Below are 14,764 nucleotides of genomic sequence, written 5' to 3'. Positions count from 1 at the left end.
GAGCAGTGATGACCACTGTGCCACCTTGGTGGGTAACAAAATATTATACATTTCATTGCATAACAATACGTACTCAGACTCGAAATGAGCACCATGAGATTCATTTTTCTCCTTTTGAAAAAGCTACACAATTTAGCTAATTAAGTTAGTTGTTAGTTAAATTGAGTTAGTTGCAGCAAGTAGTACAGGTTTTTTTTTCCAACTTCCATCTTCAGTGAGGTTCAACAAACATTACACTTTGATAAATCCAATATGCATAATGCAGGAGCTGCTTAGACTACAGTAAGTCCTATTGATTTTAACAAAATAATTGTGTGGGAAATGCAGCTGAAATTGACTAGGCTCTAACAAGAGTTTCTGACAATTGTGAAAAGTCAATTTAGCAGACTTCAATGTCAATATCTGAATAACAAATGGGCTGCAAAAATTTATCCTCCTTCTCCCACCCACAAAACCTAAATGTGTTACACTTAGGTGAAGCAACTTAAAATTAACTGATGGCTTGGCTCTCCCCCCATCTTTCTACAGATAGGGAGAGGAGGCAAATGCTTATTTTAGCAAAATTGCATTCGCTGATACTAGCTTAACCTCAGTCATGGACTAAACCAAACTGTCAAAAATGTATTACATGACTGAATCCACCACCGGTAGACTTATTTCACACACAAATTAGTTCCAAGTTGAGAAACTATTACTCATTTTGGTACGATTGAACAACTGTTGAACCCAACCTGGAATTGTGTTACCTCCAATTAGTTCAACTCATTTTTGATCCAATAAAATCCATATGGCATTTCCTATATACACACACAACAACAACAACAACAACATGCATTTATATAGCACATGTATTGTAGTGAGATAGCCTAAGACACTTTACAATAGTGTCACGAAACAAAAATTGACAGCCACATGAGGAAAGACACAAGGCAGTACAAAGTACCATTTAGAAACTGAATATTGACTAACACTAACTCCTGCTGCTGATCAGAAAGGCATTAGGAACAGTGGTGCATGCCGCGCGTGCGGCTTGCACTACGGCTGTTGGCAGCTGCACAACTGTTCCTGACACCTTTCCAGTTGGCAAGGGTTACAGTGATCTTGAAATATTTAAGAGCGGACACTTGTAGAGCTTTCTTTAGGCCAAGTGCTACCTTTCCTCCTTTATTTGAACAAGTTTATTTACTAATTTAGCGTATGCATAGAAAGCACAGTTGCCCAGAAAATCATCTCTCATCTTAACAGTATATTTTGCATAATGATTTTTTTTTTAATGCGCTGTAAAATTTCTATGAAATTCAAAAATTAACCAAAGTAAAAATAGCAATAGTCTGTTGGCCAGCATTACTATTCTGGCTGGTGACAGAATTGACAAAGAAAAGTATTAATAGGCCACCTACCTTGTTGGACCACTTGTATGCCTGCAAAAGCTGGCTGTACAGGGGGGTTTTATCCTGAACTGGATCAAGGCTCAATAAACCACTGTTGTGGAGCGGGTGACTCTCTGATGGTCGCCCCACCAGGTTACTCAGGCGTTCCAACTCACTGAAAACCAAAAGCAACAGCATCAGTCAGAAGCTCTGCAGTACAAAATATACACACGGTCATTTTTATTTCAATAAAAATTAATTTAAAAACCCTCTCATCAAAATTAACCAGGAGATGATCAAATCAACTGATGTTTGGACTATGATGGGAGTTGTCAAATGCCAATTTCTTCTTTGCTATGGATACATAGCAACATTGAACAAATTCATTCACAATCACATCTTATAAATTTTGATTATAAAACAACACATCCCGACTGACAGTGCTTAACAGTTAACCTTTCAACACTGATATTTAGCACCTAGATGGGATATCCATGCGGAAATAATGCAACACTCTCCACATTTTGTCCCCCATTTCAACAACAAGCACCTCAGCTACAGCAGTTTTCAACTTTTTTGCCTACGAGGTCATCCTCCAGTGTTAAAAAAATTCCACATACCCGCCATAGCACAACATTAGTACATATTGTGTTTTTAAAATTGTTATACAATGGAACATTCATACGGAGTAAAATATCACAAAATAATGTTTTACTCAATATGAAACTAGTTGCTTAAAGCCAGATCAGAGTTTGGGGGAGGAGAGTGGTGGCAGGTTGCTATTGTGAGGATTCTTACAGGCGGCACGGTAGCACAGTAGTTAGCAGGTTCGATTACCGGCTAGGGTCACTGTCTGTGCGGAGTCTGCACTCTCTCACAGTGTCTGCGTGGGTTTCCTCCCACAAATCCAGAAAGAGGTTGTGTAATTTGGATATTCTGAATTCTCCCTCTGTGTACCCGAACAGGTGCCGGAATGTGGAGACTAGGGGCTTTTCACAGTAACTTCATTGCAGTGTTAATGTAAGCCTACTTGTGACACTAATAAAGATTATTATTATGCCTGTCTGAGTGGCGTACTTCTGTTCAAGGCTGCATCAAATGGTCATGGCTCTTAAGCACATTTGAAAATTGATTTTCAAAGCCCACAGTTTCTCTGGTTATTTTTGAGCAGACCTCTTGAATCCTTAGGTCCAGGAGGCCCACAGTTGAGAGCCCCTTGTCCTGTCCCACATCACATCCTGTTCACCTATTAACCCATGCTCATTAATCTACATTGGCATTTCCCCAACACCACAAATTTAAAATTCTCATCTTGGTTGTTCAAATCCTTTCATGGCCTCGCCCGTCTAAGGTTGTGCAGCTCTCCAACCCAATAAGTGCCGTGTTCCTCCAACACTGTCCTCCAATGTAGATTAATGAGCATCCCCTCGTCATTTACAGAGATGGTGTATGGAAGCAGATGTGAGTATGTGTGGTAAGGGAACAAAGTGATTTGAACACAAATACAAGAATTTTAAACAAGGGCATTGGGGGTCCAGGAGCCCATTTAAATTAGCAAGCACAGTGCGACTAGATGAGCCGAAATTGACAGGGATAAGATACAGACAAAGTTGTAGATGAGCTGAAGTAGATACTTAAAGATAATACCGGGTCTCCAATCCTGCAAGATCACTCTACCTGACAATATGTTATGGGAAAGAAAAATTGGAACCAGTCAGGGACAAAATCGGAGCAGACAGTTGGTTGCCAATTTCACACTGAATAACTCTCCCTTTAACTATTATTTTGTTTCAGACAAGCCCAAAGGATCCTTTTGATTACAATAAAGTAAACAGGAGGAATCACTGTATCAGAACATGGGTCAAAAAGGCAGCCTGTGGAGTCTATGTGGCACGACCGTCACACAGGTAAGAAGGGGGAAAGAGGTAGCAAAAATTTAAACAAAGGTATTGCGCCACTTCACGCATTCACAACTTACAGCCCCAGGCTGACTGGTTCATTCCACATGCGCAATGATACTGCATAAATACAGCGAACTAGTATCTGAAAGATGTATTTTCAATTTGAATTTCTGTATATTACCACCAGGAGGTTTGGGAAGTAGGTGGACAAACCTCAAGTGCAAAAGCATTTCCATAATCTGAAAATGTAGTTTTGAAAGTCCAGTAAATACTTGTGTGACAGCAAGATATAGATGCACAAGATCTGCATTTTACACACTGGGTATTTCTAATAGGCATCAGACATTAAAACCTTGTGTTAGCCCCTGGGGATTAGACAGCACCGGTTGAGAATTATTAAAGTACAGCAGATTAGATGTTCTCCCCACCCCCACTCTTAACATCATCCTTAGAAAAATACCTTTATAGCACCAATTTAAGACCAACAATTTAGCACAGGTCGGTACATTCTGTTCAGTTTTCTGGTGTGAAATCAAATTAAAACCAGAGTTGAGACTGCACAAACCCATCTCACATAGATTCTCTAGTTAGTACAAGCAGGATATGCATTCCATCTGTTTGTATCAAACCAGGGTCACAGAGGTTAATAGATAATTTTTAACTCAATGCAGTTGTTAATTGTCTTGCTAGGAGTTAGAATTGAGAACTTTGTTAATATCCTCTTCACAGTTCAAGCCATTGTTAAATCCCAACTGCCATCCTTACTGAGGTTAGCTAATGCAGCAGGGACAGCAAATTTATCCTGAACTTCCTGGTCAATTAAAGAGGAGTTAGAATGATTCCAAACATTGTAAAAATTGTACACAGGGACATGATAAATGCTGACCAATATAAACAATGGGCAAAACAAGGCTAGGCAGAAAAGAACTTGCATTTAGTGTCACCTAGGGCATTCCATAGAAAATGAAGTACCTTTGAACTGTTGTCATGTAGGAAATTGCAGCAGCCAATTTGCACTCAACAAGCAGACAAATTAAGAACTCAGACTCTGAAGAATCATATGGATTCAAAACATTAATTCTGTTTCTCGCTCCACAGGTGCTGTCAAACCTGCTGAGTTTTTCCAGCATTTTCTGTTTTTAATTTTAAACCAAATTTAGATGAGGGATAAATAACCACGGGCACAGGCCTCCACTATTCTTCTTTGAATCGTAGCATGGGGCAGTTTACATCCACCTGCAAAAGCAAATAGGTCTCAGCTTAATATCTCCTCTTAAAGGCAGCACCACAAACACTGCAGCACTCCCTCAGTATTGCACATGAACTGCCAGCCCAGATTAGAAGTCTCAGAGGTGGGAGCAGTATCACTGAGACAAGGCAAGTGGCAAACCCAGAGGTTCAACATTTTCCACCTTCCTGGGTGTTATTTTGTTTCTGCTAGTCCAGTTGTCATTTCTAAAAACATTATCACACCCAGATAGTCACATATTCAGTTTTGTATGAACATTTAAAAGTAACAGTCAAATCAAATTGCTCACCTCCTCGCTCCAGTTCTTTAGAAAAAGCAGTTCAACAGACAAGATAAATGCATAAAATTACATGATGTGGAGATGCCGGCGTTGGACTGGGGTGAGCACAGTAAGAAGTCTTACAACACCAGGTTAAAGTCCAACAGGTTTGTTTCAAACACAAGCTTTCGGAACGCAGCTCCTTCTTCAGGTGACTGAAGACTGAAGTCACCTGAAGAAGGAGCTGCGTTCCGAAAGCTTGTGTTTGAAACAAACCTGTTGGACTTTAACCTGGTGTTGTAAGACTTCTTACTAAAATTACATGAGCCTTTCTTCAGCTGCGTTCCATATGCACAGATAAGAGGACAGAAAATAAAGTATGAACCTTAGTTGATTCTGCCTTTTCCATCCAAGGGAGGGAGGTAATTCCACGTACTTCACATTATATACAATCCATGGAGCTATGTGTTTATGACCGTTAACTAATGGTTAATGTTTGTGCCCCTGGGGGAAGGCATGATCAAAAGGAGCCAATATCAAGAATTTAAAGCTCAGGGGTTGCTGTCTTAGGGTCAGATCTTTCAAGTATAGATGCCCCATCTCTCACTAGGTGCACTCAATTTATCCTTTGATTCCATTTCAATTCATATGATTGGTTTTTATTCCAAGAATAAAATTATCAACAGGCCGTGCATGTATTAAAATTTACTCTCCCACCAGCACCCAATGACTGAAAACCAAATGCAATAAGCCCGGAATTAGTCCACTCATCAAAAATCTGAAAATTAAAATATTCTAGAGCAGTCATTGATGAGCTTTGCAGAGAAATTCAAAGAAACACGACAAGAAAGTAAATGCTTTAAGGGACAGAATCACAAGGATTTTTTTTTTTGAAATGTTTTTTATTGAGTTTTCATATTTTATATCCAACAAATTACAAATTATTAGAAAACAAAACGCAAAAATTAACATGTATATTTACAGGTAAGCAGCTTCATAATAACAACTGTGGCCGCCCCCTTTAGCCGGCATACATATTTTACATTCCCCAATATGGCCGAGGCACATGTTTATAGGCATTTATTTACAGTTTGGTTTTGGGCCTTAGCTAGCCATCAAACCCCCATAACGAACCCGTAGCCCTCCCCCACCCCCCCACCCTCGGCTACCTTGCCCCGATTCCCGTCCATTTTCCCCTGATTCTTGGCCACCCGACTATTCTTCCTCTTGTTCATTGGCCACAAATAGGTCCGGAACAATTGCATGAATGGCTCCCACGTTCTGTGGAAGCCGTCGTCTGACCCTCGGATGGCGAATTTGATTTTCTCCATTTGGAGAGATTCCGAGAGGTCGGACAGCCAGTCTGCAGCTCTGGGCGGTGCTGCTGACCGCCAGCCAAACAGGATTCTACGGCGGGTGATCAGGGAGGCAAAGGCAAGGGCGTCCGCCCTCCTCCCCAGGTCTGGCTGGTCTGAAACCCCGAAGACCGCCACTATCGGGCATGGCTCCACCCTCACCCCCACCACTTTGGACATAGCCTCGAAGAAGGCTGTCCAGTACCCCACAAGTCTGGGGAAGACCAGAACATGTGGGCGTGGTTGGCCGGGCCTCTTTGGCACCGTTCACATCTGTTCTCCACCTCCGGGAAGAACCTACTCATACGGTTTCTTGTTAAGTGGGCTCTATGTACCACTTTTAGTTGCGTCAGGCTGAGCCTTGCGCACGTGGAGGTGGAGTTGACCCTATGCAGTGCTTCGCTCCAGAGTCCCCACCCTATCTCAATCCCCAGGTCCTCCTCCCATTTCATTCTTGTTGCGTCCAGTACGGTGTCGTCCCTTTCTACCAGTCGGTCATACATGTCGCTTTCTCTAGGATACTTGCGTCCAGTAGGTCTTCCAGTAGTGTCTGTCGTGGCGGTTGTGGGTACGTCCTTGTCTCCTTTCGTAGGAAGTTTTTGAGCTGCAGGTACCGTAGCTCGTTCCCCCCGGCTAGCCGAAATTTCTCTGTCAGTTCGTCCAGTGTTGCGATCCTGTCGTCCGTGTATAGGTCCCTGACTGTCAGTGTCCCCCCGTCCTGCCTCCACCTTTTGAAGGTGGCGTCAGTCAGTGCTGGTGTGAACCTATGGTTGTTGCAGATGGGAGCCTTGTCCGACATTTTGGTCAGGCCAGATTGCTGCCGCAGTTGGTTCCAGGATTGGAGGGTGGCTGTCACCACTGGGCTGCTGGAGTGTTTTTTGGGTGTGGATGGGAGTGCTGCCGTGGCGAGGGCCTGGGGGGAAGGTCCCCATGCAGGAGGCCTCCTCCGCACGCACCCACTCGGCTTCTGGCTCCTGCATCCATCCCCTTACTCGCTCGTCTGTTGCCGCCCAGTGGTAGAATTGTCGATTCGGGAGGGCTAGCCCCCCCCGGATTTTGTTTTTTGTAGGACCTTCTTTGGGATCCTAGCATTTTTACCCCCCCCCCCCCCATACGAACGCCATGATAAGTTTGTCCAGCACTTTGAAAAAGGCCTTGGGGATGTAGATCGGAATGGATCTAAACAGGAAGAGGAACCTGGGCAGTACGTTCATTTTGATCGTCTGGACTCTCCTCGCGAGGGAGAGTGGGAGTGCGTTCCATCTTTGCAGGTCCTTTTTTACTTCCTCCGTCAGGCTGGTGAGGTTCCATTTGTGGATCCCTTTCCAGTCATGGGCTATTTGGATCCCCAGGTAGCGGAATTTGTGTTGGGCTTGTTTGAACGGCAGCCCCTTTAGTGCTGCTCCCCCCCCCCCCCCCCCCCCCCTCCCCTCCCCTCCCCTCCTCCCCCCCCCTCTCCCTCCCCTCCTCCCCCCCCCCTCTCCCTCCCCTCCTCCCCCCCCCCTCTCCCTCCCCTCCTCCCCCCCCCTCTCCCTCCCCTCCTCCCCCCCCTCTCCCTCCCCTCCTCCCCCCCCCTCTCCCTCCCCTCCTCCGCCCCCCCCCTCTCCCCTCCCCTCCTCCCCCCCCCTCTCCCTCCCCCTCCTCCCCCCCCCTCTCCCTCCCCTCCTCCCCCCCCCTCTCCCTCCCCTCCTCCCCCCCCCCTCTCCCTCCCTCCTCCCCCCCCCCTCTCCCTCCCCTCCTCCCCCCCCCCCTCTCCCTCCCCTCCTCTCCTCCCCTCCCCCCCCTCTCCCTCCCCTCCCTCCCCCCCCGCCCTCCTCCCCCCCCCCTCCTCCCCCCCTCTCCCTCCCCTCTCTGCCCTCCCTCCTCCCCCCCTCCTCCCCGCCCCTCCCGCCCTCCCCTCCTCCCCCCCCCCCCCTCTCGTACTGGGAAGATCTCGCTTTTGCTCATGTTGAGTTTGTAGCCCGAGAAGGCTCCAAACTCTTTTCAGGAGCGCGATGATTCCGTCCATGCTGCTTTGTGGGTCCGAGATGTAGAGGAGCAGATCATCTGCATAGAGTGAGACTCTGTGCTCTCTGCCTCCCCTTCGGATCCCCCTCCAATTTTTTGCTGCCCTGAGCGCGATTGCTAGCGGTTCGATTGCTAGTGCGAACAGCAGCGGGGACAGTGGGCATCCTTGTCTGGTGCCCCTGTGCAGCTGAAGTATTGGGAGTTGGTATTGTTGGTCCGTACACTCGCCATGGGAGCGTTGTATAGGAGCTTTACCAAAGCGTTGAACCCTGTTCCAACCCCGAACCGCTCCAGTACCTCTATACGAGGTATTTCCATTCGACTCTGTCGAAGGCCTTTTCTGCGTCCAGGGAGACGATCACCTCTTGTGTTCTCTCCCCGGAGGAGGTCATTATCACGTTCAGCAGGCGCCTGATGTTCGAGGTAAGCTGTCTACCTTTGACGAAGCCCGTCTGGTCCTCTGTGACCACCTCAGGTACACAGTCTTCTAGCCTTTTGGCTAGGATTTTGGCGTCTGCGTTCAGCAGAGATATGGGTCTGTATGACCCACATTCCGTTGGGTCTTTGTCTTTCTTAGGTATCAGCGAGATTGAGGCCTGTGCTAACGTGGGTGGCAGTGTGCCCCTAGCTAGCGAGTCTGTGAACATCTCCCGCAGGTGTGGGGCCAGCGCTGTCGTGAATTTTTTGTAGAAGTCCGCCGGGAATCCGTCTGGTCCCGGCGCCTTCCCCGTCTGCATGGAGTTAATGCTGTCCATGATCTCTCCCAGTGCTAGTGGTGCTTCCAGGTCCCGTTTTCTTCCCTCTCCCACGACTGGTATGTCCAGTCCGTCAAGAAACCGGTTCATCCCAGCCTTCCCCGTTGGGGGCTCTGAGGTGTACAGCTCTTGGTAGAAGGCCTTGAAGGTTTTGTTAATCCTCTCTGGTTCTGTTTCCAACGTGCCTTTGGTACCCCTGATTTGCGCAATTTAGAATCACAAGGATTAGTGATATTTCTTGAAAATCCATACAGTTATGCCTTTGAGACCTTCCCTGATGTTACACTCTCTTCGGCTTTTCTCCCCGCCATGTTTGTGAGGTCACCACAATGCTGGCTGATCATTCCTTCATAAGCAACCATCATTTTTGGGTTTGACATGTGGTTTTACACTGATGTATCCCTGACATGCATTTTTGCAATTTGCCTCAAACAAAAAACATAAAGGCTTTAAAAGTGATAGTCACCCAAGCTCTTATTGATCAGAAAGATATATCAGTGCTTCATAAGGGTATGGTTATCAATACAAGAGAAAAGGATACTGGAGAACATCCTTTAATATTATAGGAGAAATTAAAGACCACCTACCAAATAAATCCAACTTGTAAACCTTATTGTGTTCAGCAGGAAGTGGCTGAATAAAACACTTCCTCAAATATTTGTCAAGTACATGAGCTAACAGCAATTTAGGAAACTACAAAAACTACGAACAAACTTACAACACCCCCCCCCCCCCCCCGCCAAAAAAATCAAGCTGTAAATTTGCTCAGGCTGTTTTCAAAGGATAAGAAACTCTGTGATAAACAATTCAAAACATCTTTCTCCATTAGCAGTCAGTGACAAGTCTGTACAGTATCTGCCCTGAACTAGAAAAAGAGGCTCACCACCAGATGCACTTTGTGTCCACTACTATAATCAATTCAAGCAACTTCATCAAACCAGCATTCGCACAAAGAACCAGAGCAAAGGGTCGGTTTTGCATCTGTGCAAACGCAGAGACTTGTCAAAATACACTCCATGAATGATCCACAGTGCCGTTCCAGCTACAGTCACACACACAGTAAATTCAACTGTTAAACACTTAATCTTTTCTTCAGGAAATATACAGACCGTAATTCATTCTGAGATCTACAGATATATTTGCAAAGTTAATAATGCATAACCTGCTTTAAATGCACAACCTGCTTTTAAATATTTCTGATTGTTAGTTTCAATTATATAAAATAATTTCTATCCAAAGACATAAAACAAATTGAAAGCAGTTTCCGCAGGGTAACTATTCCTTAGCTATTAGGTATGCACAAGATGTGGGTGTTACTGGCGAGTTCAGCATTTATTGGCCATCCTAATTTCCGTAGAGAAGGTGATGTTGAGCTTTCTTCATGACCACTGCAGACCATGTGGTATAGGGGCACCCAATGGTTTTAGGAAAGGAGTTCCAGGATTTTGACCCAGTGATAGTGATATAGTTCAAAGTCAGGATGGTGCATTGCTTGGAGGGGGAACTTGCAGGCAGTGGTGTTCCCATGCATCCACTCCCCTTGACCTTCTAGGAGGTAGCTCACAGGTTTCGACGGTGCTGTCAAAGGAGCGTTACTTGGAGAGTTACTGCAGTGCACCTTGTTCATGATGCACAAAGTTGCCACTGTGCATCGGTAGTGAAGGGAGTGAATGTTCAAGGTGGTGCCAATCAAACAGGCTGCTTTAACCTGTATGGTGTTGAGCTTCGTCAGTGCTGTTGGAACTGCACGTATCCAGGTAAATGGGAGAGTATTCCATCAAACTCCTGACCTGTCCCTTGGAAATGGTCAACAGCTTTGGGGAGTCAGATGGGGAGTTGCTAATTGCAGAATTCCCAGTCTCTGACCTGCTCCTGTAGCCAGTATTTATATGTCTAGTCCAGTTTTTGATCAATGGTAACCCCCAGAAGTTGATAGTGGGAGATTCAGCAATGGTAATGCCACTGAATGTCAAGGGGAGACGGTTGGATTCTATTCTGTTGGAGATGGTCAATATCTGGCACTTGGGGCATGAATATCACTTGCCACTTACCAGCCCAAACCTGAATCCTGTCCATGTTGCACTCGATATTTGAAGACTTATGAATGTACTGAACAATGTGCAAGCATCCATAATTCTGACTTACTGATGGAAGGAAGGTCATTGATGAAGCAGCTGAATACACTTGGGCCTAGGACACTGCCCTGAGGAACTCTTGCAGCAATGTTCCAGGGCTGAGATCAATGACCCAACAACCACAACAATCTTCCGTTGTGCGAGGTATAACTCCAAAGAGTTTCCCTGTGATTCATTGTCTTTACTAGGGCTCAGTCAAATGCTGCCTTCATTCTCACCTCATCTCTGAAATTCTGTTCTTTTGACCGTTTGGACCAAGGCTGCAATTAGGTCAGGTGCTGAGTGACCCTGGCAGAACGCAAACTGGAGTGTCATTGAACAGGTTATTGCTGTGTAAACACCTTCCACTTTACCAATGAGGCAGCAATTGGCCATATTGGATTTGCCCTACTTTTTATGGACAGGACACAGCCAGGGCAATTTTCCACATTGATGGATGGATGCGAGTGTTGTAATTTTACTGGAACAGTTTGGCTACAGGCACAGCAAGTTCTGGAGTACAAATCTTCAGTATGGTTGTCAGAATAGGCAGCACAGTGGTTAGCCAGGTTCGATTCCCAGCTGGGTCACTGTCTACGCGGCGCCTGCACATTCTCCCAGTGTCTGTGTGGGTTTCCTCCGGGTGCTCTGGTTTCCTCCCACTAGTCCCAAAAGACGTGCCGTTAGGTCATTTGGAAATTCTGAATTCTCCCTCTGTGTACCCGAACAGGCGCCGTAGTGTGGCGACTAGGGGCTTTTCACAGTAACATCATTGCAATGTAAGCCTACTTGTGACAATAAAGATTATATGACTAACAAAAACCTTAAGCCAAGGTAGAGAGATCAGCTGGTTGGAGATATATTCCTGAAAAGTACCCCTGGATCTCAAGTGTTCATAACAGAATGACTACCACAGTTCAATTCATCTCTTCATTACAAAGATGAGGAAGACGTTCTGTAACTGCTGACTGTGCACTGAAACCCTACTCGTTTTATCCGAGGCCACAGCTGCATATTTGAACAGCTGAAACACGCCTTTCTGAGAAGGACTCACTCTGAGCTCGAAATTCAGGTTCTGATCTTAAAAACTCTCAGCGCCCGACTTACTTCAGGTCCCTGTTGACAGCATGCAGGTTCTCCTGAAAGTCGCTGATGAAAGCTTTTTCCCTGCCCTCCAGAGTCTCTTTGTTCTTCATCCCATCCTTGAGAGTGTCAAAGACGCGGGTAACGCTGGAGCGAAGCTGCTGGATGGCGTTGATGGCGTGAGCGAAAGCATCTAAATTTATCCCCACACTCAAAGTATCCGCCATATTCCCGCCGCTGCCTGGCGACCGCTTCGGTGCATATTAATGACGACGCGTTGGACGCTCGCTGATGACGAAACTGGAGCTTAGCCCATGCGCAGTCTGGAAGGACTACAGTTCCCAGGGTGCAGCACGGTACCTATTACTCCCAGGGATAATTTTTTGGTGATGTTTGCAGGACTCAAGGGAAACACCAGTTCGCGCGCAGTTCATTATTTACTGACATGTGTCACAGGAACCTATTTTTTTTAGACTGGACATGTGCCCATTATAAAGTTTATATAGTAAGAGGTCTTACAACACCAGTTTAAAGTCCAACAGGTTTGTTTCAAACACTAGCTTTCGAATCATTCACCTGAGGAAGGAGCAGTGCTCCGAAAGTTAGTGTTTGGAACAAACCTGTTGGACTTTAACCTGGTGTTGTAAGACTTCTTACTGTGCTCACCCCAGTCCAACGCCAGCATCTCGACATCAAAGTATATATAGTAAGAAGTCTTACACACCAGGTTAAAGTCCAACAGGTTTGTTTGGAATGTCCTGAGGAAGGAGCTGTGTTCCAAAAGCTAGTGATTCTTACTGTGCCAATCTCAGTCCAACGCTGGCATCTCCACATCAAGGTCCCGGATGACCATAGGCTGCTTTCCCATTTGAGGGGGAGAGGTAACTGGTGATGGTGATTTAACCTGAGGGTCACCACACCTCAGGCAATGTTGAGAAGACAAGATCTTCATGAATAATCTCAGCCGGTACAGGAATTGAACGCACACTGTTGGCCTTGCTCTGTGTCACGAACCAGCCAATTGAGCTAAACCGGCCCATTGTATGTCACTGTTGAAAATAAATATAGCTTGATATGTTCAAATGGGTGAGCAAACAAAGTAATCATTTCCCCAGTGTTGACACCTGCATAATAACACCTTGGATGGTCCAGGTTTAGAATTGCAACTGTCCTGTACCTAAAGGAGACAATGTAGACAGACATTAACGGCCTACCTGTACCCTACCTATATCAAAAGGGCCCGAAGGCAATGTGAAATGCTTAGCTGGATGGAGAAACTAATGGCACACCCACAAATTGCCTCCAAATCTCCAATTTCAACTTATCTCCTACTTATAAAGTTGAGGGAGATGTCTTGCAACTACTGAGCCCTGCGTTCCAATTGATTTCATCTGCATCAACCAGCATCCTGACTCTCAGAAGACATTAACCAATGTCTCATTGGGTAAAGAAAATAGGTTAGATTTTACAGACAGTAGATTTCCCCTTTCGTGGCAGCCGCTTAAATCTGGCAGCAAGTTAAGACAATCTCAGCAGCCAATCACATTGAATTTTCATAGACAGCAAACAAGAAAATTAAAAACACGGAATCCCTTCACTTTTTCTAAATGTTCAGATAACAAAAAAAATATGATTGAATTAAGTTAGAAACTAAAACAAAGATGAACAAAATTTCAAAATAATATTTTTAAAACCGTGTTTCTTGATCATAATGGAGAAATTTTACATCCTGCAAACATAAAATTACCTTTCCAAGTCCAGTAAGGTTTTTAAAAATCAATAATTATGACATTAGTGGGAAGAGTTGTGCAGTGGAAAATATTCCAGCCTCTAAGTGAGACATTCTGGGTTTGAGTCCCACCCAAGGACTTAATAACCAAGTGTGTTCAAAATGCAGCCAAGTAGGTTGATTATCAAATGCAAATCCTTCCAACTTGTCAATGGCAGGCAGTGGAAGCTTTAAAAATCCCTGGTTAGCCATGTGCTGGAAGGGGAGTTTGATCCTCTACCATCACTGTCCAGAACCACAATATGCATCCAAGTGATCTGTCATGAACCACCCACCACCACCTCCACCATGAAGTTAGTGTGCCATTAAAAACCCCAGTTACAACTCATTCAACAAGGTGTAATTATTTCAAGGGTTTTTACAGTGGGACTAACGGTGGAAAACTGGGAGTTATTGCCAATTTACTGATTGCTTGGGGATTGCAGTCTGGAGTGAAGTGTTGGGCACTGTGGACTCGTGAAGCAGACATATGCCACCAACACTGAAGGTGGTTCAACACTATTTTATTCACTCTTATGAAATACTAGACATACTATAACTGTGGGTTTACATGATGCTAGTTTAACTAGAGACCTGTGCCTGTCCAAACCAGTTGAATCACTCAGCACATGGTGCGAGTCTGTATTGTACTTGATGAGCTCTTGTGCTTCTGAGAGGCAGCATCCAGAATGAGCTGGAAAAGTGATGCCCTCTGTCTTTATAGTGCATGTGTTCTAACTGCTGATTGGCTGTGGTGTTTGTGCATGTTGATTGGTCCTAGTGTATGTCCATCAGTGTGTTTCTGCACCATGATATACTGGTGTATATTATGACATCCCCCCTTTTTAAAAAAAAATTTGATGTGAATATGTGACAATAAATAGTGTGGGTGCGTGAAGAATG

The 14,764-nt window shown here is 45.1% G+C and overlaps 1 protein-coding gene across 2 annotated transcripts in view; it reads right to left on the bottom strand.

The window, feature by feature from the left end:
• The window catches only part of med27 (mediator complex subunit 27), a 263,109-nt gene extending 250,748 nt beyond the window's left edge, over nucleotides 1–12,361 (bottom strand). For both annotated transcript variants that reach the window (XM_038781753.1, XM_038781754.1), the window contains exons 1-2: nucleotides 12,118–12,361; nucleotides 1,401–1,545 (exon numbers count right to left, since the gene is read on the bottom strand). In XM_038781753.1, coding sequence (XP_038637681.1) covers nucleotides 1,401–1,545; nucleotides 12,118–12,320 — 348 coding nt within the window. In that variant the 5' untranslated portion in view covers nucleotides 12,321–12,361. The remainder of the gene's footprint in view (nucleotides 1–1,400; nucleotides 1,546–12,117) is intronic.
• Nucleotides 12,362–14,764: the final 2,403 nt, after the last annotated feature.

The sequence above is a fragment of the Scyliorhinus canicula genome, chromosome 21, assembly GCF_902713615.1.
Source record: "Scyliorhinus canicula chromosome 21, sScyCan1.1, whole genome shotgun sequence".
Lineage (NCBI taxonomy): Eukaryota > Metazoa > Chordata > Chondrichthyes > Carcharhiniformes > Scyliorhinidae > Scyliorhinus > Scyliorhinus canicula.
This window is presented reverse-complemented; position numbering and strand designations above follow the sequence as displayed.